The following is a 24,409-nucleotide window of genomic DNA, read 5'->3' on the forward strand; positions in this document are numbered from 1 at the left end:
AGTAAAGGGTCATCATGAGTACAGATGGTGAAATGGAGTGTTTTGGCCCGGCGGCCGTTTTCCTCCGGAAGCCAGAAAAAGAGCGAATTGAAGCTCAGAACACTCCTTTTGATGCTAAAACAGCTTACTTTGTGACTGAGCCCAATGAGATGTACCTGAAGGGGAAACTTATCAAGCGAGAAGGCGGGAAAGCCACCGTGGAGACTCTCGGTGGAAAGGTAAGAACATGGTGCTGGAACTTAAAAAAATGCAGCTTTGTCATCTATTTGAATATATAGAATATATTATAGTTCACAGCATGTTTACATTCACAGTGCAACAGCTGTACAACAGTTTCATAAGATACGTCCGCACAGATCCTGATATAGGTTCACAAAACCATAAATGCGGAACTATGTGAATCTGTCTGTAAGTGTCCTTTTGTTGATGGAAAGCTAAGGAATTACAGTTTAAAATGGTTAAAGGTAAGACAAGGTACACATAAGAGGTATAAATTCAGCACTATAATTCCTCCTACTTCAAGTGAAAAATCCAGACTTTGAGCTGAGTTTGGAGTTCCTGTGATTTACCTGTGGACTGTGAATCATGACCACCACAGTCTGTACACTGTTATGACTGAAGTCCTTTGTCTTTCCTGTTCCTATAAGCTTACACTGTTTGTTGCAGACTCTCACTGTAAAAGAGGATGAAATCTTCCCCATGAACCCTCCGAAGCTTGATAAGATTGAGGACATGGCCATGATGACCCACCTCAGTGAGCCTTCTGTGCTGTATAACCTCAAAGAGCACTATGCAGCATGGATGATCTATGTGAGTTTTGTTCAGGGGAGTAATTACTTCCATAGAATGTACACATTTTTACAGAAATATTCATCGTTCCTTAATATTCCACTTTGTTATAGACCTACTCTGGGCTGTTCTGTGTCACTGTGAACCCCTACAAGTGGCTCCCGGTGTATGATGCAGTGGTTGTAACAGGATACAGAGGCAAAAAAAGAGTGGAGGCTCCACCCCACATCTTCTCCATCTCTGATAATGCCTATCAGTTCATGCTCCAAGGTATCAGTCATTTTGTGAGCTATTATATGTCAATAAATACAATTGCACTTCAGGAGAACTAACATCCTAAATGTTCTGTATCATCTTGCTATCTTACAGACAGAGAAAACCAGTCAATCCTGATTACGTAAGTGCAAATTATCTCATAATATATTATTTATGAGTACTGACAGCAGTCATTTAAAATGTTTATGAACACACCCTTAAACCCAGCGGAGAATCTGGTGCAGGAAAGACTGTCAACACCAAACGTGTCATCCAGTATTTTGCAACAATCGCAGTGGCTGGAGGAAAGAAAACTGAGGCAGTTCCTGGAAAAATGCAGGTAAACGATCAAACCTGCTCTTAGGAAGACAAAGCTGAAAGAGACACACTGAATGTGATCTTGGATCATGTATAAAGCATAAATGTTCTCTTCTTGATATGTCTTCTAAATGAAGGGGTCGCTAGAGGATCAAATCATTGCAGCCAACCCACTGCTGGAGGCTTATGGCAATGCCAAAACTGTGAGGAATGACAACTCATCTCGCTTTGTAAGTGGCTGTTAACTCTCTTTTTACATAACCTGAGATTGATACGTTATAAATTCTAGCTCATCATCTTATTATGAATAGGGTAAATTCATCAGAATCCATTTCGGAACAACTGGGAAGCTGGCGTCAGCAGACATTGAAACATGTAAGGCTAGAAATGAAACAGCAGATGTACCTCAGTTTGTTCTTGTACCTTCTGTTGATTGAGCAGAACTGATTACTGTCTGTGTGATTGACAGATCTGCTGGAGAAGTCTCGAGTGACGTTCCAGCTGTCTGCTGAGAGGAGCTACCACATCTTCTATCAGCTCACGACAGGCCACAAACCGGAACTGCTAGGTGTGAGATAGTGAATAATATCGCCAATTATTCTAAAGCAAGTGAACAGCAATGACTTTCATATATTATATATTCTGTATGTATGTGTTTTTTTTCTTTTCTGCAGAGGCTCTGCTGATCACCACCAACCCTTATGACTATCCCATGATTAGTCAAGGTGAAATCACCGTCAAGAGTATCAATGACGTTGAAGAATTCATCGCTACTGATGTAAGGACACTTGATGATTGCATTTACTGCAAAAAAAAAAAAAAAAAAAAAAAATCAGGCAAATGTTCACTTTTATGATTACTGCTTCCTTTACGTTCACTAAGATACCTGTTTTTTGTTTGTTTGTTTTTTTTACTGTTTTTGTCACAGATGGGTTTATTAAACTCTATGGTCATTTTTGGGGCTGTTGGTAATGATAGTGTTGTACTGTATTGCATTATATAAACATTTGTTTCCAATATCCTTCAGCATTTAAACTGAGGGAGAAAAATATTAGAAACCTCTTCTATATTCTATTTTATATTTATTGAAAAACAGTCTTTCCTGAGAAACTCCAATGTTGTATGGGATTAAATGTACCTGGATGTTAGTGTAGAAAAAGCACTGCAGGTGATCAGTTTATCAAACAAATAAAATTTACAAAAATATATTAGAAGCTATCACACACAAGCCTGAACACAGTGTTGCTTATTCATTTAAAGCAAAGTAAGCTGTATTGCAACTACTAAACACTTGTGGGGGCAGAGAATATAGCAAAGATGGTTTGTGTTCAAGAACAACATAAGCTTGTGTTTTAACACTTTTCCTTATATCACAGACTGCCATTGACATCCTGGGCTTCACTGCAGAAGAGAAGATGAGCATGTACAAGCTGACTGGAGCTGTGATGCATCATGGAAACATGAAGTTCAAGCAGAAGCCGCGTGAAGAGCAGGCTGAGCCTGACGGCACTGAAGGTATGAAACCCACAGCTTTAAAATATTAGTATAGGTTTTGCCATCAGTGAACACTTGTGATTTAAAGAAGCATTAATGACTTTAGTCAAGAGTCAAGCGTCAAGAATCTTTATTGTCATTATGCATAGCACAATGACATTTTTTCTGGCAGCTCTTGGCTTAAAAGACAGACATATTATTTACATAACACACAATTGTATAAGTCAATATAAAATTATGAACAAATAAAAAGGGATATATGGGACCAAATCAGGTCAGCAGCAAGAGTGTAGTAAAATAATAAGGTGCAGCTCAGTGCAAATCTCAGTCTTTTGGAGGAGGTGTGAGGTCCAGTGTTCTGTGTCTGTCCATAGGGGGGAGGTTGTGTGTGTGACTAGGGGTTAGGGGGGTGATTGATTTCACAGCTCTGGGGAAGAAGCTGTGTCTCAGCCCGTTTGTTTTAGTCTTTATTATTCATGTACCTTTTCCTGGAGGGAAGAGGCACAAACAGACTGTTGCCTGGGTGGGTGGGGTCTGTAGCAATCTATCCAGCCCTCCTCTGGATCCGGTCAGTGTATAGTGAATTTAGATCCAGAAGAGGACTCCCTACGATGCCCTGAGCTGTATTATTCTAGTATTAATGGTTTAAAAGGTCATCATCTGTGTTCTTTTTTAGTGGCAGATAAAATCGCCTACCTCATGGGTCTGAACTCTGCTGATCTGCTCAAAGCACTATGCTACCCCAGAGTGAAGGTTGGAAATGAGTATGTGACCAAAGGTCAAACTGTCCCTCAGGTATAGGAGACAAGAACACAAAAGACAAATTGATACACACAAATTACTGTTTCAAGACACTGACACACAGATCTGTATGCTCCTTTGCTTGTTTTATGCTTTAAAGGTCAACAATTCCGTCATGGCTCTCTGCAAGTCCGTCTATGAGAAAATGTTCTTGTGGATGGTCGTCAGAATCAATGAGATGCTGGATACCAAACAGCCCAGAAGTTATTTCATTGGTGTCCTGGATATTGCTGGGTTTGAAATTTTTGATGTAAGTATGTTTGGTTGATACTACATCATCTTCTACAGCTTCATTTAAATTATTCTGCACCAAGTTTCTTGTCAAAATCAGGGTGTATGGTATATCAGTGTGACGAGTTAAAATGCATTTGTTAGTATCACTTAGAGCCCTTTTTGACCCTTGATATCTTCATTTTATTTAGTTCAACAGCTTGGAGCAGCTTTGCATCAATTTCACCAATGAAAAACTGCAACAGTTTTTCAACCACCACATGTTTGTCCTGGAGCAAGAAGAGTACAAGAAAGAGGGAATTGAATGGGAGTTCATTGACTTTGGTATGGACTTGGCTGCCTGCATTGAGCTTATTGAGAAGGTGAGCCACATGCTGCATATTCACAAATACAGAGAACTGTCTGATGACTTCAAAGATTGTCAATAATCATTTCATCACAACAGCCAATGGGCATCTTCTCCATCCTTGAAGAGGAGTGCATTGTCCCCAAGGCAACAGACATGACCTTCAAGAACAAACTCTATGATCAGCATCTTGGTAAAAGTGCACCCTTCCAGAAACCGAGAATTGGCAAAGGTAAAGCTGAGGCCCATTTCTCCCTGGTGCACTATGCTGGTACTGTGGACTACAATGTCGTTGGTTGGCTGGACAAGAACAAAGACCCCCTGAACGACTCAGTGGTTCAGCTTTATCAGAAGTCTTCAGTCAAATTGCTGGCCTTCTTGTATGCATCCCATGCTTCAGCAGAAGGTACGTGCCATTGCTTGTCTCTGTAATATGAGAGATTAAAATTGAAAACATCATTTGTGTTGAAATGAACTATTTTGGTGTATTTGTTGTTTTACTGACAGCTGAGGGTGGTGGTGGCAAGAAAGGTGGCAAGAAGAAGGGTGGCTCCTTCCAGACTGTGTCTGCTTTGTTCAGGGTAAGATTTTAAAGAATGATTGACATGCTTCATTGCATTTACTGTTTGTCTGATTTAGTGCCTTTTGTAAAGATGATGTCCTTTTAATCCTTCAGGAGAATTTAGGAAAGCTGATGACTAATTTGAGGAGCACACATCCTCATTTTGTGCGTTGCTTGATTCCCAATGAATCCAAGACACCAGGTACATGAGAAAAAAAAGAAGTGCTTTTACTGTTATTCTTTTATTGCAAGTAGTTTAACAATGTATTATAGGTCTTATGGAGAACCACCTGGTCATCCACCAGCTGAGGTGTAACGGTGTGCTCGAAGGGATCAGGATCTGCAGGAAAGGTTTCCCCAGCAGAATCCTCTATGGGGATTTCAAGCAGAGGTAGCAAATATATCATCTTTGCAGGTACTGAAAAATCTTTGTTGTCTTCAAACTAGTGTTTTCTAACAGAATAAAATCTTTACTCCTAGATACAAAGTACTGAATGCCAGTGTCATCCCAGAGGGACAGTTTATTGACAACAAGAAGGCTTCAGAGAAACTACTGGGATCCATCGATGTTGACCATTCTCAGTATAAATTTGGCCACACCAAGGTAGGGTATTAATACACTCCTGTGGAAAAGGCTGTTTTAAAAGAAATACAAGATCAACTATCATCAATAATAATTTGCTTAAATATAATTATAATTGTTGACTCTCAGGTGTTCTTCAAAGCTGGGCTGCTGGGTCTCCTAGAGGAGATGAGAGATGAGAAACTGGCTGAGCTGGTCACAATGACTCAGGCTCTCTGCAGAGGTTTCCTCATGAGGCGTGAGTTTGTGAAGATGATGGAAAGGAGGTACTGTGTCTGTCTGTTACTGATGTTGGCTACAATTTAAATATGTTTTAAAGGCTGTAAGTTTATTTGTTCAATAAACATTTGCTAACATTTTTTTGTATGTTTTTATCAGGGAAGCCATTTACTCCATCCAGTACAATATTCGTTCATTCATGAATGTCAAAACCTGGCCATGGATGAAGCTGTACTTTAAGATTAAGCCTCTTCTGAAGAGTGCAGAGACTGAGAAAGAGATGGCTCAAATGAAAGAGGACTTTGAAAAGACCAAAGAGGAGCTAGCAAAGGCTCTGGCTAAGAAGAAAGAACTGGAGGAGAAGATGGTCTCTCTCCTGCAGGAGAAAAATGACCTGCAGCTGCAAATTCAGTCTGTATGTTAAGTATAATGAAGGAATGTGTATTTGACTGATTCAAGTTTTTATAATTAACCCAGGAATATTTTCATTTTATGTCATATAAATCTAGGAAGGTGACAGCCTTGCTGATGCCGAGGAAAGGTGTGATGGGCTCATTAAAGCAAAAATCCAGCTTGAGGCCAAAGCCAAAGAGATTTCTGAGAGACTGGAGGATGAGGAGGAAATCAATGCTGAGCTGACGGCAAAGAAGAGGAAGCTGGAGGACGAGTGCTCTGAGTTGAAGAAAGACATTGATGACTTGGAGCTCACCCTGGCCAAAGTGGAAAAGGAGAAACATGCCACTGAGAACAAGGTTGGTAGATGTTTCATAAGACCTTAAAGTCCATCCTTTGCAGAACACTAAAAACCTTGAAAACTGTTTTCCCAATACTGCAAATACAGGTTAAAAACCTGGTTGAAGAAATTACTTCTCTTGATGAGACTGTTGCCAAGTTGACCAAAGAGAAGAAAGCCCTCCAAGAGGCCCATCAGCAGACCCTTGATGATCTTCAGGCAGAGGAAGACAAAGTCAACACTCTGACAAAGGCCAAGATCAAACTAGAGCAGCAAGTGGACGATGTATGCAATCCACTGTTGAAAACACATGTTGCACATACCAATCACACTTTTATTTTAATTCGAAAAAATCACCTGCTTTTATAGCTTGAAGGTTCACTGGAGCAAGAAAAGAAACTTCGTATGGACCTTGAACGAGCTAAAAGAAAGCTTGAAGGGGATCTGAAACTGGCCCAGGAATCCATCATGGATCTGGAGAATGACAAGCAGCAGTCTGAGGAGAAAATAAAAAAGTGAGTATAAGAATTAATCTGTTCACTAGCAGTAACCTCTCTATGAGAGGTTTTACTAAGACACAGCATTAATATACCAAATTACATTCGTCTTCTTCCAGAAAGGACTTTGAAATAAGCCAGCTCCTGAGTAAGATTGAGGATGAGCAGTCTCTTGGAATCCAGCTCCAGAAAAAGATAAAGGAACTTCAGGTATAATTTGAAATAGTAAAGTAATGGCAGCCAAAAGCAAGAGAACATTCAAATACACTGAACAATTTTCTCTTAAAACTTGTGTTTCAGGCTCGTATTGAGGAGCTGGAGGAGGAGATTGAGGCTGAGCGGGCTGCTCGGGCCAAGGTGGAGAAGCAGAGGGCTGATCTCTCCAGAGAACTTGAGGAGATCAGTGAGAGGCTTGAAGAGGCTGGTGGAGCAACTTCAGCTCAGATTGAGATGAACAAAAAGCGTGAGGCCGAGTTTCAAAAGCTGCGTCGTGATCTCGAAGAGTCCACCCTGCAGCATGAGGCCACCGCTGCAGCTCTACGCAAGAAGCAGGCTGACAGCGTGGCTGAGCTGGGAGAACAGATTGATAACCTCCAACGTGTCAAACAGAAGCTGGAGAAAGAGAAGAGTGAATACAAGATGGAGATCGATGACCTCACGAGCAATATGGAGTCTGTTGCAAAAGCGAAGGTGAAAGTGCTGCATTTTCATACAGGCATAAAAAAATAATGGTAATAACTTTATACTAATGCATGCCTTCTTTCACCAGGCAAACCTTGAAAAAATGTGCAGGACATTAGAAGATCAGCTGAGTGAGCTCAAATCTAAGAACGATGAGAATGTCCGTCAACTGAATGACTTGAGTGCACAGAGAGCAAGACTTCAAACTGAAAATGGTAAGAATTTCACTTTTTGGGTCGGTCACATTGTCCTGCAGAAACAAGACTCCTCAACCAGGTGCCAAATCATTGTCACATATTTAACGTCTCAGATATAGTCAGTGGTGCTATATGAAAGTGACTTTTGTAAAGATAAATGCAAGTTGTCCCAAGATTCTAAACAAAACTCACTCATAACATCTTTGAGACAATTCTGACTTACCTTGCACCAGGCAAATATTTTTGAATGGTGTTATAGCATTTTCATGGACTTCTTATAAAGCTTGGGAATTATTTTCAAACTTTGTTTCATTTCTACCAGTTTAAAAATGTCAGGTTTTACTGCTCTCAGAGGTTAATGGTAAATTCAAACAACTCCTATCAGGGTCTTCATCTTTAGTTGCAGCAGTGTAAAATGTATGCTGCAACTGCCACCCACTATGCTAGATTTTGTGAAATCGTAGCGTCACACTACAGTAGTACAGTATGTTGATATAGTACATTCTCTATATTAAATCTGTTCTGGAGATACCTACATCAAACTTTAACTTACCTCTCTTTGTTTGTTCCCTATTTTCAACAACCCTATTCTGTTCCCTTCACTCTCTTTTACCTACCTATTTGCAAACCTGACAAATATATTTTTATTCAACACATGGACCCTGCCCAATGTGTACATAATCACTTAGCATTTCCTTAGTATGATTTGCTTATATTCTGTTGCAATTTTGCTCTGATGTACATTAGAGTAATTTAACTATTGTTTTATTAGGAGAATTTGGGCGTCAGCTGGAGGAGAAAGAAGCTCTTGTCTCTCAGCTGACAAGGAGCAAACAGGCTTACACTCAGCAAATTGAAGAGCTAAAGAGGCACATAGAGGAGGAAGTTAAGGTAAAAGTCTATAAAGCCAACAGGTTAATTAAGGAGTGGACCACCCGATGATTTGTATCAAATATTAATCAGGTTCGCATTTGGATTTTAGGCCAAGAATGCCCTGGCTCATGCCGTTCAATCAGCTCGCCATGACTGCGACCTGCTCAGAGAGCAGTATGAAGAGGAGCAGGAGGCCAAGGCTGAGCTGCAGCGTGCACTGTCCAAGGCCAACAGCGAGGTGACTCAGTGGAGAACCAAATACGAGACCGATGCCATTCAGAGAACTGAGGAGCTGGAGGAGGCCAAGTAAGTCATTACTATTTAAGTTTTGTCCACTAGTAACGAGTATGTAATAATATAATCTAAGTCGTAAAATCAAATGTTCTTAATAGGAAAAAGCTTGCCCAGCGTCTTCAGGATGCAGAGGAATCCATTGAGGCTGTGAATGCAAAATGTGCCTCTCTGGAAAAGACAAAACAGAGACTGGTGGGTGAAGTGGAGGATCTGATGATCGACGTGGAGAGAGCTAATGCTCTGGCTGCGAATCTCGACAAGAAGCAGAGGAACTTTGACAAGGTTGGAATATTTGTTATGCACAGTTTTAGTTAAGATGAGGTGACAAAAAATGCTAATTTGTTTCCTGTATGTTCAGGTTCTTGCAGAGTGGAAGCAAAAGTATGAGGAAAGCCAAGCAGAGCTGGAGGGAGCTCAGAAGGAAGCTCGTGCTTTAAGCACTGAGCTGTTCAAGCTGAAGAACTCATATGAAGAAGCTCTGGACCAACTGGAGACCATGAAGAGAGAGAACAAGAATCTGCAACGTATGACAATTACTTCTATTTTCCACAACAAAATGCACTCTAAACACCATTTCAATGCATCTCTCTTGTCTAATGTTTTTACATTGCATCATATTCTAAATTCTATGCTACCAACAGAGGAGATCTCAGACCTGAGTGAACAACTTGGAGAGACCGGTAAGACGATTCATGAACTTGAGAAAGGAAAAAAGGCAGTGGAAAGTGAGAAGTCAGAGATTCAGACTGCTCTGGAGGAGGCAGAGGTAAAAAAAAAAACTCATATTCATCAGGCTACCGCTTAGAGTTACAATGAACTGTTTTATCAAAATCATTCAGCCGTTGTACAAGGGGCAGGGATGTACTGAAATGTAAAATTCTAGTCAAAATTTAAAAAAAGGTAGTACACAATCTAAAATACTGCAAACCTAGAAACTCTGAACCTGTGCGAGAGACATCATGTACTTCACAGCTCAGTGCTATTTTCCTTTGCTAATAGTCAGTTTCTATATTTTTAATGAAGGAACTCTTCTGTGGTCTAGTTGATAAAGGTCATACTTATTTGCAGGCTACCCTGGAGCATGAGGAATCCAAAATTCTCCGTATTCAGCTTGAGCTCACCCAAGTCAAGAGTGAAGTTGACAGAAAAATTGCAGAGAAGGACGAGGAGATTGACCAAATCAAGAGGAACAGCCAGAGAGTGATTGAGTCCATGCAGACAACTTTGGATGCTGAGGTCAGGAGCAGAAATGATGCCCTGAGAATCAAGAAGAAAATGGAGGGAGACCTCAATGAGATGGAGATTCAGCTGAGCCATGCCAACCGCCAGGCAGCTGAAGCCCAAAAACAGCTGAGAAACGTGCAAGGACATCTTAAGGTATGGTGGCATATGAAACAAAACTACAGGGAGAGTATACTTTTTTGGACTGTCTTACAAATGTTTATTTATTATTTGTTATTTGTTTAGGATGTACAACTGCACCTTGATGAAGCCCTTAGAGGTCAAGAAGACATGAAGCTGGAGCATGAGGAATCCAAGATGCTCCGTGTTCAGCTTGAGCTCACCCAAGTCAAGGGTGAAGTTGACAGAAAAATTGCAGAGAAGGACGAGGAGATTGAGCAAATCAAGAGGAACAGCCAGAGAGTGATCGAGTCCATGCAGACAACTTTGGACGCTGAGGTCAGGAGCAGAAATGATGCCCTGAGAATCAAGAAGAAAATGGAGGGAGACCTCAATGAGATGGAGGTTCAGCTGAGCCATGCCAACCGCCAGGCAGCTGAAGCCCAAAAACAGCTGAGAAACGTGCAGGGACAGCTTAAGGTATGGTGGCATATGAAACAAAACTACAGGGAGTTTACTTCTTTGGACTGCCTTACAAAATGTTTATTTATTATTTGTTTAGGATGTACAACTGCACCTTGATGAAGCCATTAGAGGTCAGGATGAAATGAAAGAGCAGGTTGCTATGGTGGAGCGCAGGAACAACCTGATGCTGGCTGAGATCGAGGAGCTGAGAGTTGCACTGGAGCAAACGGACAGAAGCCGCAAAGTGGCTGAACAGGAGCTGGTTGATGTCAGTGAGCGTGTGGGGCTGCTGCACTCTCAGGTACTGACAAAGGCAGACACACCAGAATTTAAACATTGTTTTTCTATAGTTCATCACTTGTAACGTCATTGTTTTTTCTTTTATAATAGAACACCAGCCTCATCAACACCAAGAAGAAGCTGGAGGCTGACCTGATTCAGATCCAAGGTGAAGTAGAAGACTCTGTCCAGGAAGCAAGAAATGCTGAAGAAAAGGCCAAGAAGGCCATCACTGATGTGAGTCAGTCTGATGCTTCTCTATGTAGCAACCATTTCTACAAAAACAAATGCAACAAATATATTTCTGACGATACAAATTCTTCAAAATATCAGGCTGCCATGATGGCAGAAGAGCTGAAGAAAGAGCAGGACACCAGTGCTCATTTGGAGAGGATGAAGAAGAACCTGGAGGTGACAGTGAAGGACCTGCAGCACCGTCTGGATGAAGCTGAGAATCTGGCCATGAAGGGCGGCAAGAAGCAGCTCCAGAAAATGGAGGCTAGGGTAAAGATCAATCCCAAGTTTTGTTTCAATATGAAGTTTTTACTTTCGAGTAGTAGCAGACATGGTTTATTTTTCAGGTACGTGAGCTTGAGGCTGAAGTTGAAGCTGAGCAGAGACGAGGAGCAGAGGCTGTCAGAGGTGTTCGAAAATATGAGAGAAGAGTGAAAGAGCTCACCTACCAGGTATATTTTTAATTGATTGTTGCAATCATTTGAAAATGTTGCATATTAATATATTTTAAATGTGATTTATTGTTACTGCAGACTGAAGAGGACAAGAAGAATGTCACCAGGCTTCAGGATCTCGTGGACAAGCTGCAGCTCAAAGTGAAGGCCTACAAGCGACAAGCTGAGGAGGCTGTGAGTCAGAAGCTTTTTTCTCTGTATTACCTCAAATAATGTTGCATGCAGTAAACTCAGACCTTGAAACTGAAGAATTTAACCACACTCTTCTGTTTTGAAAGTAATAACTTAATTCCCAGAAAAGTGAATTTCTTTATTGTCAGTTTTCATGATTGTTGACTCTAGTGTTGAATTTCCTCACAGGAGGAGCAGGCCAACACTCACCTGTCCAGGTACAGGAGGGTGCAGCATGAGATGGAGGAGGCTCAGGAGAGAGCTGACATCGCTGAGTCCCAGGTCAACAAGCTGAGGGCAAAGAGTCGTGAAATTGGAAAAGTAAGTGATGCATAAAAGTCAAGCAGCAAGCTGCACATGTGATTATGTGATTTAATAACAAGACTGTGTATTTGAAAGTTTTCAGGTTAATTTAAATTGTATTTAAAATGGTACAAGTGAATACAGTACTTACTGGATGATGAAGGTTTTCCTGTCTTTGGACAAATGTCTTTCATCTTTTTTCTGTTCATTTTAGGTAAAGGAGGCTGAAGAATAATCTGCAGCTTCTTTGACAGATGCAAATGAGAATCATCATTATGTAACTGTTCTCACAATATTGTTAGTCTGCATACAATAAATATGTACCTCCAGCAAGTTGTCTTTAAAATGTTTTTAAGCAACAAAAATGAAGAAACAGCAAAAGAAGCACAATTTACAGTGTGTGTCTTCTCTTCACACTTTGGAAGACTGAAAAACAATGCATTCTAATAATTCATATGAAGTAAGGGAGAGCCAGCATTGATGCCACTATGCAAAAACCTTCATATGGGAACAATTCCAGTATGTGTGATGGTCTTTGTCCACTTTTGACATGTGAGCCTTCATCAGGTTTTCACAACCAGAATGTCTAATTTCAGTCAGTATATTACAAATGAAAAAAGATTAGATTCGGAGTGGGCAGATTGATCCCTAAAGTATGATTACAACCAATATCATGTGTTGTTCAGTAGGACTAACAAAAGAAATAAGGCCTTTCTACTCTGCACCACTACTAGGACACCTGATATTTATCATAAAAACTCTTCTGTTTTTTTTTTTGATAAAACAATCATAAATCATAAAACAATCCTCAATGTTAGGAAATTCATTTGGTGGCAATTAAAATGTCTTCTGAAGTGGTTTATTAATTATGATAACAATACAAACCACTTTTTAGTAAAATAATTTGTATTCATGATACTGGCATGGTATTACTTAGTGATGAAAAGAAAGCAAATTTTGTTGCATTGTCTACCCAAAGAACGAGGTCTTAAAGGAAGTGTTTGACATTTTGAGGAATCCCTGTATTTGCTTTAATGCCAAGTGTTAGATTAGAAGGTTGATATGGGTCCAAAGGGAACAGCTACAGCTAGCAGCCGGTTAGCTTAGCTTAGTATAAGAGACTACTAGGAACGAGCGAAAATGCTGACCTGGCTTAATGCAAAGGGATGAAACTTCAACTACCATCACTTCTAAATTTAATTAACACAGTTTTTATGAAGAATTACTATATGCATTTGAGTAGTTCTTCACTTGGCGCAATAATGTCTGGACTCTTCTCATGGCTGTGAAGTTGACAGGCAACTACAGTATGCACAGTTAAAGCAGATACATTACATACATTTTACTAAATCTTTAAAACATTCTCTTAAAAAGTAGTCACTTATTTGTAAATTGTAATGAATTTAAAAAACATCATTATATGTGACATGTGGCTTCTCTCACCTGGATAAGTGTGCAGGCCTACCTGTGAGTGTCCATCCTACACAGCAATGAAAATTCAACACACACTGTTTAACAACACAATCAGAGCTCTCCTATATTAATTCTCAGTAGAGGCCATAATTTTTATTAATCATTTAATTAGTACTCCAAGTTGCAAGAGGAGGTAAGGATGTAGAGTTGATACTGTTGCATCACTGCACTTCCTGACAGCTGAGAATCCACAATCCTTTGAGGCAAAACAGCCTTTTAGTACTAGCCCGTGTGTTTCCTCTCTGGGGAGCCATTTCATGAATGCTGTGATCGATGACAACTGGTGTCTCCAACCACTAATCTTAGTGCACCTGTTTGTACCATTTGATTCTGGAAAACCCTCTTTGCTGCACACAGAAGAGACAGCTGAGCATTTCTCTACTTAAACTGTGTTTTTGTTATTTTTAGTTCTTACGCAGAAATATCAACAGGCAACCAAGAATATGACTTTCTTTCTATTGCCTATAGTAAAAAACAATCTGCTCATAGTTCTTTCCTAGTAACTACATACATGTCAGAGAAGTACTGAATTTACAAGTAGATCTATGCTTTCAGAAAAATCACTTGAAATGCAATTAACACGTTAATGCAGACAAAATGCAAGACAAAAAAAAAAAAGAAAAACACACACACAGAAAGACTTGTCCTCCATCCAAACACTAGTTATACCCTTTCAATTGTAATTCAAAGTTTTACCCAGAACGAAGTTATTCCGCAGCACCAACCCTCATCTCCCCTGAAAGCTTCATCTTTTCAGTGACTCTAATGAACCTGTGAGAGACGAGCCTCTTAGCTGCTGGTTATACCTCCCACGATGTATAAAATTAATAAGATTTGAACTTCTTTGCGAAATACTGGTGCTCTGATATCACAGCTAAATCAGACAACTACCAGGTGTATTTCTCTTTAAGCCACATAAGAAGGAGTTGTGTCTGTTCGACCAAAAGTATCATTTATCTCGACAAGGCTTTTGAGGACAGCTGGCTGTTAGTTTACTGAATCTGAGAAGCCAACATCCTACAACATGAGCCCAGAGCTTTTAGTGTGTGTGTGTGTGTGTGTGTAGAAGAAGCCAACAACCTATCATGTTTCCCTTGAAGAGCCAAGCTGTACCATTTGATTGATGCTCTTGCACATGATCAGTAGTTATGACTCTTGGATTTCTTTACTGCTCCTCAACAAGCCACCCAAAATTCATGTATTAATCCTTGACAGCTGACAGAATTCTCTCTGCATTAGATAATGGAAAATACTGAAGTAATAAGATCTACAGTAGCTTTGCTTCACATCAGTTCACTAAAGTGTAAACCTACATCAGCCCGCTCTGCTTCTAGTCTGTCCATAATGATGAGTGATTTTGGTGACATGACTGTCTAACAGTGACGTTACAGAAAACCTTTCCTAACAAAAATTTACTAAAATTATACAAAAGCAAATTTTTTCCAAACTAAGTGTTGTAGTACACTCAGCAGGATGGTCATTCATGTGTGAAGTGATTTTGTCGACACTACACTATATGAGTAAAGTTATTGAATATTTTTCCCAATAAAAATCCCCCCAAATTATGAAAAAACATATTTTTCCTAAGGGTTGTAGTACAGTCAGCAGACGACCATTGATGTGTGAAGTAATTTTGGCAACCCTGCACTGGGTTATGAGTAATGTTTTTGAATACTTTTGTATTAGGCCTATCTCTTTTCAGTATAGCACTTTGTAGACGGTCCCTGCACACTTGTCTCACAGCCGGCTGCACATTGATGCCAATGTTATTTGTCCGGAGCAGAGGATGGCCCATTTTGATAAAAACGATCTTGTAAGCTTATTACATGTTGCTACATTACTACGAAACAAAAGAGGCATCATTTGTATTTTAGCAACATTTCAGTTATGACTTATTGATCTGGAATCAGTGAATATCTTTCCGACCAAAGTCAGTCACTAGGTTATAACGTACCATTGTCAGCACCCCGACCGAGAGCAATCGCCTCCTGTGTCTGGGAGCAAATATGACATTTGCACGGCATGTGAGCTTTACTGTAAATCACCTCCTCCCTTTCAGTCAGGCACATCGGAATGATCTAATATAACTTCACTCCAAAGACAGGCCTAATGCGCACCAGTTTGCTCAAATATAAGATGTCCCTACAGTCAATATGCAAAACTACACTCTTGAAATCTACAGGATAATGCCAGAGTAAGTTGATTTCCTGAGAATCTGAGCCATTGTACCTGATGCAAAAGAGAAAAAAATCTCACCGTGAATTTTAGGCTTTGTCTCTTACATCCAGATCTATAATAGATTTACATAAATATATAAATTGGAGAACAAATAAACAGACTCCTTTGTAGATTTCTCTTATATTGCAAATAAATTTGTATGAACGATTTAAACTTTTTATGACAACTGAAGTGTGAAATTGTGCCCCGTTAAAAAATTTGAATGTATAATGCCCCAGTATACAGTACAACATTAGTTACATTGAGTGCAGGGGATCAAAATCTCTAGCAGCGGCCCTGTACAAGCCTGTGCAGTCAGTGGTACAAGCACAAAGTCTGACGTGTTTTAAACCTAAATCTTATTGGACAATGACAATCCAATCACAGAGCAGAGTCAAACTGTCCAATCAGAGGCCATTTGGGTCTCACATGGTTTGCCCCCCTAATATTGCTGCAGATAAGATCGAAGACATTGACACAGTAATAATCATATAGCTTTCTCCCAGAGCCTCCAGTCCTACTGGGAGTGCTGGTGTTAGGGCCCTTCATGTACGCCAGAGGCCCTCAGCTGCACCACTGGATGGAAATGGTCAACACTCCACAGGAGCCAGTTCAGCTGTGGCACGGATTGGGCAGAGCCATTTAAGCAACCAAACTGATCCAGAGACACACATGTGCATATACATGCACACAAAGTCTGAAATAATAGAATAAAAGTGCTAATAAATGTGTTCATCATTTGTAAAACGCCTTGAGGCGATTTCTATCTGCTAATAGAAGCATGTCTAGATGAAAGGTGTGTTTGTAATTGCATATGATTTTTACTTTGTCAGTGTGTGCACGGCAGATATTTCAATGCTGGAAACTGAGAACGTTCGGCCGCTGGCCCCCAACGCCCCCTAGTGCGCATGTGCAGTGGACCCTAGAACGCGGAAGCAACCCCGGAAGAAAAACAAATTTGCCGTGTGCGCCGGGTGAGCAACATTCAGTGGGGAAAATAAATAGAATAAATGAATGTATTAGCGTTATGAAAAGATGTTCTCATAATACATACACTGTAAGATCTACCTTTTCCCATTAATATATCTGTGGGAAGAATGGTCTCCATCTTGTGATTTGGTGTTATAATATAGTGTAGTGATCCTTCACTTGGCATGTTATGATGTTCTGCTGGCACAAGGTAAAGAAATAACTTAGGACAGGTGACACATCTGACCCAGCTGTCAATAAAAGCTCTTGATCCGTTGACAGTTTGAAGTCTCTAACTAGCACAGCAGAACCAGCTCCAGGCCTTTGGCATCTGGATACATGATTAAGTTAAAGCTGTAGAAACCTGCAGTCCCTGTCTCTTATCCACCTGTTTACACTCTTCAGGTATCATGAATGGATGAAGTGTCCTGAGCTGCAGCATCTGACTGCCTCAGAGCCACCGACCCGAGAACAGGAATACGACATGCAGTGGAGCTGGAGGGAAGATGATGACAGTAAGACTTCTTCTGCAGTAAATGTACACACAGAACATGCTCTTATTCATCCTCTAAAGCAGTTGTTTTAAATCTGAAGGCTTGCCAGACTTAGCCTTTAGCCTTAGATTTTTTCATGTGAATAACTGGACACCTTTATTTCTCTGAAAACTACCCAAATAAAACAATGAACTGATCATACAGCAGTGGCTGGAAAGATAAATCTGAGAGAACTTCTTTTACTTTTGTTAAGTTTTTAACATTCAGAATTTTTACAATGCCTACATAAATAAGCTAACACATTGTCCAAATAACAGAAGCTTATACAACTTATGATAGGATAAAGTGAAATAAGATTCAGTGACATTTGCTTTATGAGGTCAACACTCCTTTCAAGTTCTGTCCTTATGGTTTCCAAATCATTCCTTCCAGACATTCGTACCATCATCCATCAGATTTGTTAGGTTAAAGTGTTTATAAATAACTGGTAATCACTGGATATGATATGAAAATAAGTCATCATTCTTTCTGAGGTCATGCACTAGTACAATCATTCAACTTTTACTTAAAGAAAAGCTGTTTCATTTGACTTTTTTTTTTTTTTGCCAGATTGCACATTCATCATCTTCGATAAGCAGCGATGGGCAGTTCCCAGTATAGAAGAGGAGCAGTGCATGGTGGGAGATGTCAACATGTTCCTGACGGACCCAACAGACCTCTCCTTGGCTGAGCTGGAGATCATGACAGCAGGTGATGCCCAGTGTGCTTATCTTAAAAGTGATTCAAAATCAAAGGCTGAGCAAATATCTACAGTCAGCCTGTGCTGCGGTTTGTACATCTCAGTCATTTCCTGTGTATATCTCTTTATATCTGGACATTATATTCCTCTTGTTTTCTACAGAGCCCAGTTACAGAGGCAAGGGCATTGGGAAGGAGGTGGCACACGTGATGATGCACTATGGTGAGCATCTGATCCCATCTTTCAGAAGGTTTCGAGCAGGAAGACAGCAGCTTAAAGTCACTGTGTAGAAGTTGAAAATTTCCACACCCCTTGAATTACTGCCCATTTTTCTGCAGTTCAGTCTTGTGCTGTATTCATGCTGTGTTGTGCTGCCTATTAGTTGGAGAATCAACCTGTGGTGGAGCAGGAAAAATAATAAATGCAAAATTGCCATGAGAATGCAGACAGCAGTGGATGAGATTGATGCAGGTGTATGGTTTGTTGTAAGACGACTTGCAGAAACTTTTAAATTGTATTTTTTGTGTGTTTGTCAGGAAAAGTAAACTGCACCTAACATTCAGTACTATCCTATGTTGACTAAAAACAATGGGATGGATACATGGCTTGGCTCTGATTCCTTAGATTTAAACTACATTTGACAACGTGTGATAAGCTGCATTGCTAGACTTGCCAAAGCAGCTGAAAACTGTAAATTCTTACATGTATCTCTGTACAGTATTTATTTGAAACCCCTCTTTATTCATACTAAATATTTGTGGTTTTAGGTTTTATTGCAAAAATAAATGGTAAAAATAAGCCACAGTTTTGCCTAAAAGCCCAAAACATGTCTTATAACTTTTCTTTTTCCTGTTCCTTTTTCTCAGCACACAGTAAGGCTGCCCTTTAGTGGTGGCACACAGCATTACACCAATCTTAACAAGTAAAAAAAAAAAAAAACAAACAAAAAAAAACAATTTTAACAAGTGTGACCCATTATTGCCTGCTAGTCAAATGAATGGCAATTTAATGGTACAAATAGCAATGTATGTACATGGTCACACTTTTTGTGAGCATGTGTAGGAAAGATTTGTACATAAAAACGTTTTAGAACGTGTGAATAAAATCTGTAAACAAATTATGTTACACAAAGACACTGAAAACAAGCGTTTGTGAACATCTGTGTACAGGTAGAAAGTAGCTAATTGCACATACAACTCAATTTAGGACTACTGAGGTTTAGTGTGAATCACGCCTGAATAGGTTGGACAGTGACAATCCAATCACAGAGCAGAGTCAGACTGTCCAATCAGGTGGTAGCTAGGTTCTTCAAATTAGTCTCCAGTGGCGGTCTTTATATCTTTGGTTGTAGTGGAGCTTCAAGGTGGACAGTGCCAGAGCTGTTCGGCAACTCAGGTGGGTTGTATTAGAAAATCACAGTAAATATTCCATATGTTGCGTTAGGCATGTAGGCAGCACGCAGGTGCCTCGCTGTTAACACAGTTGTCCAAATTTATGTTTTCTATTTCAGGTGGGATACTTTACGTAGCGTTAGCCGAATGCTAATGTGAGGCGTTAGCCGTCCAGTACTCTTTTGTTTTGCCTGAGCCTGTCAATTGTCAGGCTAATTGTGAAACCTGCTCAATCTAGGAAAAATCTCTTAGAGACTTGTAGATGAAAGAACTCCTCTAGTTTTTCATGGCAGTGTCTTTTATATTTAATATTATATATTAATTAAAAAAAACGCCGTTTGGTTTGGGCCTCACCGGGTCTTCATCAGCACGGAAACCTAACAAATTGTTTACACCTGAATGTTTCCGCCCTGATGACCAGGTGAGGTCCAAACCGGGCGGCGTCTTTTTACTGAGATGCCCTGTTATTGGTAAGGGTGCTACCTTCAAAATGTTGCTTAAATAATATTGCAAATGCACTAGCAGGGAAATATACCTAAATTACCAAAATTAAAAGTAGTCACTGTGCAGACTAATAATAGAATGCGTTTCACGTTGATGTATATTATTTGATAATTTCTGGTGCATTATTGTGTTCGTTTTAATGTTGTAGCTGTTAAAGATAGGGATTGACATCAGCTGTCAGGCATCACTAACCTATAGAACCATGCAACAGATTCCCGCCCAGCATAATTTAATGGGAATTTACCCTTTAAAAATGGCCTTCATCACTGCTCTTTTTCACACTTCTGTATTTACACATATTTACAGCTGGAGGCTGCCACACTCTTCCCCCCCCCCCCCCCCCCCCCCCATCAGTTTGATGCTGTTAGTACATTAACGTGACTAGTAAGCATAGGCTAGGAAAATTGAGGAAAGCTCAGGTGAGTAGGGGAGGAGAGGCTCAGATGTGCAAGAAATATGAATTGATTAAACAGTTGTCATTGAGAAACCTGAAAAAAAGAATGCAATCGCCTTTTAATGAATCTTATTTGTGTAAAATGTGCATATAGTAAGAGCTGTTGACTTTTTTCTGCATGTTTTATGGTTTTTATGAAATGTGTTAGTTTGTACTGGTTTCTGTGATAACAGTAATTGTTATAACTAGGACAGACATAGGACTAACTCCCCCATGTATCTTTCAGTAGGCCACAGAACGCATGGACATGAGTATGGGACTCGCACAGCGTCGTTTCGACAGCGTTCCGGGGCCCCTGTCACTCCCACATATGGATGTCAGCTACAAGTTGATGAGGTGAGAAGCATATTCTAAAGTTGTGGTGGTTCAAGTGAGAGTAGTATACTAGCACTGACTGTAATTTCTCAGCTCTCTTGTTCCTGACAAACTCATTTTAAAAGTGTTTTGAGCTACTTTGATGTAATGGCATACACTTCATTCTTTGTTCCAATCTGACTCATTTTTTTTTTTCCACTGACAAACTTCCTAGTTTAAGATGTGTCTTTAAACTATTAGCATCTTTAAGTGCTTTCACTCTGCATTTGTACACAGGGTCAGAATGAACTGTAGTGTAACAGTTATTGTATGATAATGAAGCTTTAGTAAAAACTTTATGGCAAACATTGTCATAACATAGTGACAGACCTTCATTGCTATAGAGTTAACTCTCTTGCCACAGGTTCTGATTTGAGACAATCTCAGTACCTGGATGTTATGTTTGAGGTTATAGTTGGTGTTGTACTGGACTGCATTATATTCAGGTGTTTCTAATAATTTGTTCTGCCCACTGATGTACATGGTCAGAATATTAACATATACATTTTCAGCTTCATCAATGGAAAGGCAGAAGTGTTGCATTTTATAGCAATTGGTTTGGCAATTGGTAGAATTTAATGCTCGTATGCGTCAGTGGAGTGTCCTCCACAGAACAAAAATAACTTTAATCTTGTGCACACATTCCCCCACAGCCTGGTGTGATGCCATGATCTGGACACAGGTGAACCTCCCCCCCCTCCAGTTTTAATGGACTTTATGGGCCTGTAGAAACAGTGAAGACCAGAATCACACAATTTAAGTTGTAATAGCTTTATTGAAAAAAAAAAAAAGCCCTGACAAGACGGCCCTTTTTTTTGGGGGGGGGACCATCAACCATGTGGAGTACCCTCCATTGTTACATGCTACTGAAGTTTTGGCACAAGAGGGGAAATCCCTACTGGTGAGGTCAAAGTAGAGTGCCTCACATTTTCCTCATGCTGTTAAACTGCATGTGTCCAGGCCACAGTTGTGAAGAGTTCTCTTGTAGTTACATAACTGGAGAAAATGTGAGGTGCAACCCCTCCAGTACAGATTTCCCCATCTTACCCAAAACTTCAGCAGCTGACCTAGCTGGGATGGAGCAGCTGCAAAAAAAGTTTGTAGAGCTTTCATTTCAATAATAAAGGGTCCATTTATAAACAAACTTGCCTGTCTCTATGATTGTCTGGTAATGGAATGACATCCAGTTAAGGGCAATGAACATCCTTTCATGGATATGCAGAACAGGCACTGCAAAGTTCCAAATCAGACAAAATCAGGGGGTACTTGAAATAAAAGATGTCATCTCACCGCATGTAAAATAGCGGCCGCTGAATTACTGGTGGCAACGCCCAAGAAAAGGCCAGACTGCTGATACATCCATCTGCTGGGTTTCTCGCCATCAAGCCTATAAGGAACATTCACCAACAAGTCCCCATTCTGTTTACCCTCAATTTATGAAAGAGGCCATGCCAATTTGATCTTCAATAGCAATTTAAACTACCCTGCAGTTAAAGGTTCCACATTTAGGCAATACTAAACTGAAGGGAATGTTAAATTTCACTTTCAGAAGCTATCCACAGCAATAAGAATTTAATGCAACATTTCACTATGGTCTGAACAATTTACTCACCATCTGAATTGTTTGCAGATTTGTAGTGAGCCCACAAAGCTTTGGGTTGTGTACCTCCAAGTTCTGGAGTTGATTTACTCAGCAGGTCTTCAGGTGCACTGTATTCAACAAATACATTTTACAGTTGAACTTGCCCTTCATGAAACTGGGGGAAATGAGCTACATAAATATCGTGTATGTTAGTCCTACTGTTGTGCATACTGCCAAAATACAGCAAGTGAACATGGGTAATAAAGTACTATCAAGTACTAGTACAGTCAGTATAATTCTACAGCTGTAGGTTTTGATAACACCACAAAGTCTATATTAATTTAGTATAAAGCCAATATGGATGAGAAAACATGTAATGTAATTAAAAGCACTAAAGCTAGTGAATCCACCTCATGAGAAATTAGTGTCACCTACCTTTATTCGTGAAGAACAATGACATCCTTCATACAACAATAAACCACCCCCCCAAACACTACATCCCAAAAACTTCTGCCCAGAACGTCTCTGAAGATGGAGAATATTTTGTACAAATGTATGAAATTGCACTAGTTCAGTGAACTTACCCATCCACAGCTTAATAAAGGGTGTAGTGTCAATTTGTTGGAGGGAAAATGTAAAGCATGCGTTCCCCATTGTTGTCATCTGGAGCATCTGTTTGTGTAGCCAACAGAGGATCCTCTGGCCACTGCCACTCTGAATGTAGAACAGGAGGTATTACAGGAGTAGAATGAGACAAGTGTCAAATATATGCATGTGATAACAATTTTAACAATGAAAACGAAAAGTCTTAATTTGAAGAGCACATCTGTGTTTAGTATTTTGTACACAATAACAGTCACTGGGCCCATGAGGTGACTTCACATGTCTCCCTCGGTTAACATAAGAAGAAAAAAAAAACAAAAACAAACCGGTCCATTACTTACAGCTTTATACAAGTCATCCTCCAGTTAGTCTTCATTTCTGGATACTCAAAAGACCTTTAGTAATCTAGATTTCGACATGAAATTCCTTCCATCATTAACAGGATACCATTCTTTAGCGTGAAGCTACTTACTGATAGTTTTTGATGTCAAACCCTGGCTTTGCTTCCACCGTCAATAAAACCTACTGATATTTTGAAGATGACCTTAAATTAAACAAAACCGACATGGCAAAATTTCATAGAAGCAAGTTTTAACAATTAACCTAGTAAAATGAACATGCTAAAGCTAAACAATAGCATATCTGAAGGCTAACCGCACATGGAGCTAAATAGAGGGCACACGCCTGGCTCGCCTTCAGTCCTGAAGGCTTCTTGCTAGCAGAGTTTTGCTAACATTCAATTCTCGCTAACGCTAGATAAAGTGGCCTACAGTCAAACTTGAGCCAACAGGGGATAGGCGACTAGTTACGGCAGCATTTCCTAATAACAGGTTTTAACAAATTAACCTCGTTGTTAAACTGAACATGCTAAAGCAAAGCAATAGGTATCTCAAAGCTAACCGCACATGGAGCTAAATAGAGGGCACACGCCTGGCTCGCCTTCAGTCCTAAAGGCTTCTTGCTAGCAGAGTTTTGCTAACGTTACACGCCAACATTAAATTCTCACTAACGCTAGATAAAGTAGCCTACATGAACTCGAAATCATCTCAAAGTATAGCTAAGCATCTGCACACTAAAACTTAAAGATCTACATTAAGTAAACCTCATCGCCATGAGCCTGTCGCTACTTCACCATCTGTCCTTCCTTCGACGCTTGCTTCCTAATATACCCCACCCACCGACAGGTGACTGTAACGAGCTCATCAGTGATATTCATTTCACCTGTCAGTGGCCATAATGTTATGCCTGATCAATAAGTCAATAGCCAGAATTCCTACTGGTAATGTAAGAGTTGTACTGAAATTAGCTGTATTCTGTCTGTATTTTCCTACCAACATACATACTTTTTGCATAATCTATTTGCTAATTTGAATGTGTTAGGTTAACATGCAGTTTTTGTGAAATCGGTCCCCTCATTAAAATACATCCATCCATCCATCCATTTTCTTCCGCTTATCCGGGGCCGGGTCGCGGGGGCAGCAGTCTAAGCAAGGATGCCCAGACCTCCC

The 24,409-nt window shown here is 40.0% G+C and overlaps 2 protein-coding genes and 2 long non-coding RNA genes across 9 annotated transcripts; 3 read left to right on the plus strand and 1 right to left on the minus strand.

Annotated features, from left to right (window-relative positions):
* Window positions 1-14: 14 nt before the first annotated feature.
* LOC109952387 (myosin heavy chain, fast skeletal muscle-like) lies at window positions 15-12,154 on the plus strand. Its single transcript, XM_020587437.1, has 38 exons — window positions 15-218; window positions 667-810; window positions 903-1,059; window positions 1,159-1,186; window positions 1,273-1,384; window positions 1,500-1,592; window positions 1,674-1,737; window positions 1,832-1,930; window positions 2,037-2,140; window positions 2,739-2,877; window positions 3,533-3,651; window positions 3,758-3,907; window positions 4,080-4,250; window positions 4,334-4,646; window positions 4,742-4,815; window positions 4,911-4,998; window positions 5,070-5,187; window positions 5,277-5,400; window positions 5,509-5,645; window positions 5,758-6,013; window positions 6,108-6,350; window positions 6,440-6,616; window positions 6,701-6,846; window positions 6,948-7,038; window positions 7,129-7,518; window positions 7,598-7,724; window positions 8,479-8,597; window positions 8,689-8,885; window positions 8,972-9,155; window positions 9,232-9,397; window positions 9,515-9,639; window positions 9,942-10,250; window positions 10,777-10,980; window positions 11,070-11,195; window positions 11,292-11,462; window positions 11,540-11,644; window positions 11,726-11,821; window positions 12,008-12,154. Exons 1-38 carry the CDS (start codon window positions 15-17, stop codon window positions 12,152-12,154), a joined length of 5,817 nt encoding a protein of 1,938 aa, XP_020443093.1.
* A 4,547-nt stretch (window positions 12,155-16,701) lies between these two features.
* Window positions 16,702-18,325, plus strand: LOC109952386 (N-acetyltransferase 9-like). Of its 3 annotated transcripts, XM_020587436.1 has the most exons (4): window positions 16,702-16,785; window positions 17,186-17,295; window positions 17,884-18,024; window positions 18,176-18,325. In XM_020587436.1, the coding sequence occupies exons 2-4, from the start codon at window positions 17,199-17,201 to the stop codon at window positions 18,301-18,303; spliced, it is 366 nt and encodes a 121-aa protein (XP_020443092.1). In that variant the 5' UTR covers window positions 16,702-16,785; window positions 17,186-17,198; the 3' UTR covers window positions 18,304-18,325. The 3 variants fall into 3 exon arrangements, with proteins under 3 accessions (XP_020443092.1, XP_020443090.1, XP_020443091.1); XM_020587434.1 differs by having other exon boundaries at window positions 17,884-18,260; XM_020587435.1 differs by lacking the exon at window positions 16,702-16,785 and adding an exon at window positions 16,830-16,991 and having other exon boundaries at window positions 17,884-18,260.
* Window positions 18,325-24,125, minus strand: LOC109952389 (uncharacterized). Of its 4 annotated transcripts, none has more exons than XR_002273751.1 (5): window positions 23,243-23,551; window positions 22,883-23,012; window positions 22,329-22,426; window positions 22,007-22,103; window positions 18,325-18,408 (listed from the first exon to the last, which is right to left on the minus strand). It is a non-coding gene; the product is annotated as an uncharacterized LOC109952389 (long non-coding RNA). The 4 variants fall into 4 exon arrangements; XR_002273750.1 differs by lacking the exon at window positions 18,325-18,408 and adding an exon at window positions 21,393-21,439; XR_002273749.1 differs by lacking the exon at window positions 18,325-18,408 and adding an exon at window positions 24,004-24,125 and having other exon boundaries at window positions 21,550-22,103; window positions 23,243-23,445.
* Window positions 19,318-21,517, plus strand: LOC109952388 (uncharacterized). Its single transcript, XR_002273747.1, has 3 exons — window positions 19,318-19,408; window positions 20,589-20,698; window positions 21,370-21,517. It is a non-coding gene; the product is annotated as an uncharacterized LOC109952388 (long non-coding RNA).
* Window positions 24,126-24,409: the final 284 nt, after the last annotated feature.

Source organism: Monopterus albus, unplaced genomic scaffold, assembly GCF_001952655.1.
Source record: "Monopterus albus unplaced genomic scaffold, M_albus_1.0 scaffold457.1, whole genome shotgun sequence".
Lineage (NCBI taxonomy): Eukaryota > Metazoa > Chordata > Actinopteri > Synbranchiformes > Synbranchidae > Monopterus > Monopterus albus.

Bases quoted from the DNA above. Each gene is read 5' to 3' on its own strand.
- LOC109952387 (XM_020587437.1), top strand. From the start codon at position 15: ATGAGTACAGATGGTGAAATGGAGTGTTTTGGCCCGGCGGCCGTTTTC. The intron at 3,908-4,079 runs GTAAGTATGTTT...CATTTTATTTAG, and splicing joins CTGGGTTTGAAATTTTTGAT to TTCAACAGCTTGGAGCAGCT. The intron at 7,725-8,478 runs GTAAGAATTTCA...TTGTTTTATTAG, and splicing joins AAGACTTCAAACTGAAAATG to GAGAATTTGGGCGTCAGCTG.
- LOC109952386 (XM_020587434.1), top strand. From the start codon at position 17,199: ATGAAGTGTCCTGAGCTGCAGCATCTGACTGCCTCAGAGCCACCGACC. The intron at 17,296-17,883 runs GTAAGACTTCTT...TTTTTTTGCCAG, and splicing joins CTGGAGGGAAGATGATGACA to ATTGCACATTCATCATCTTC.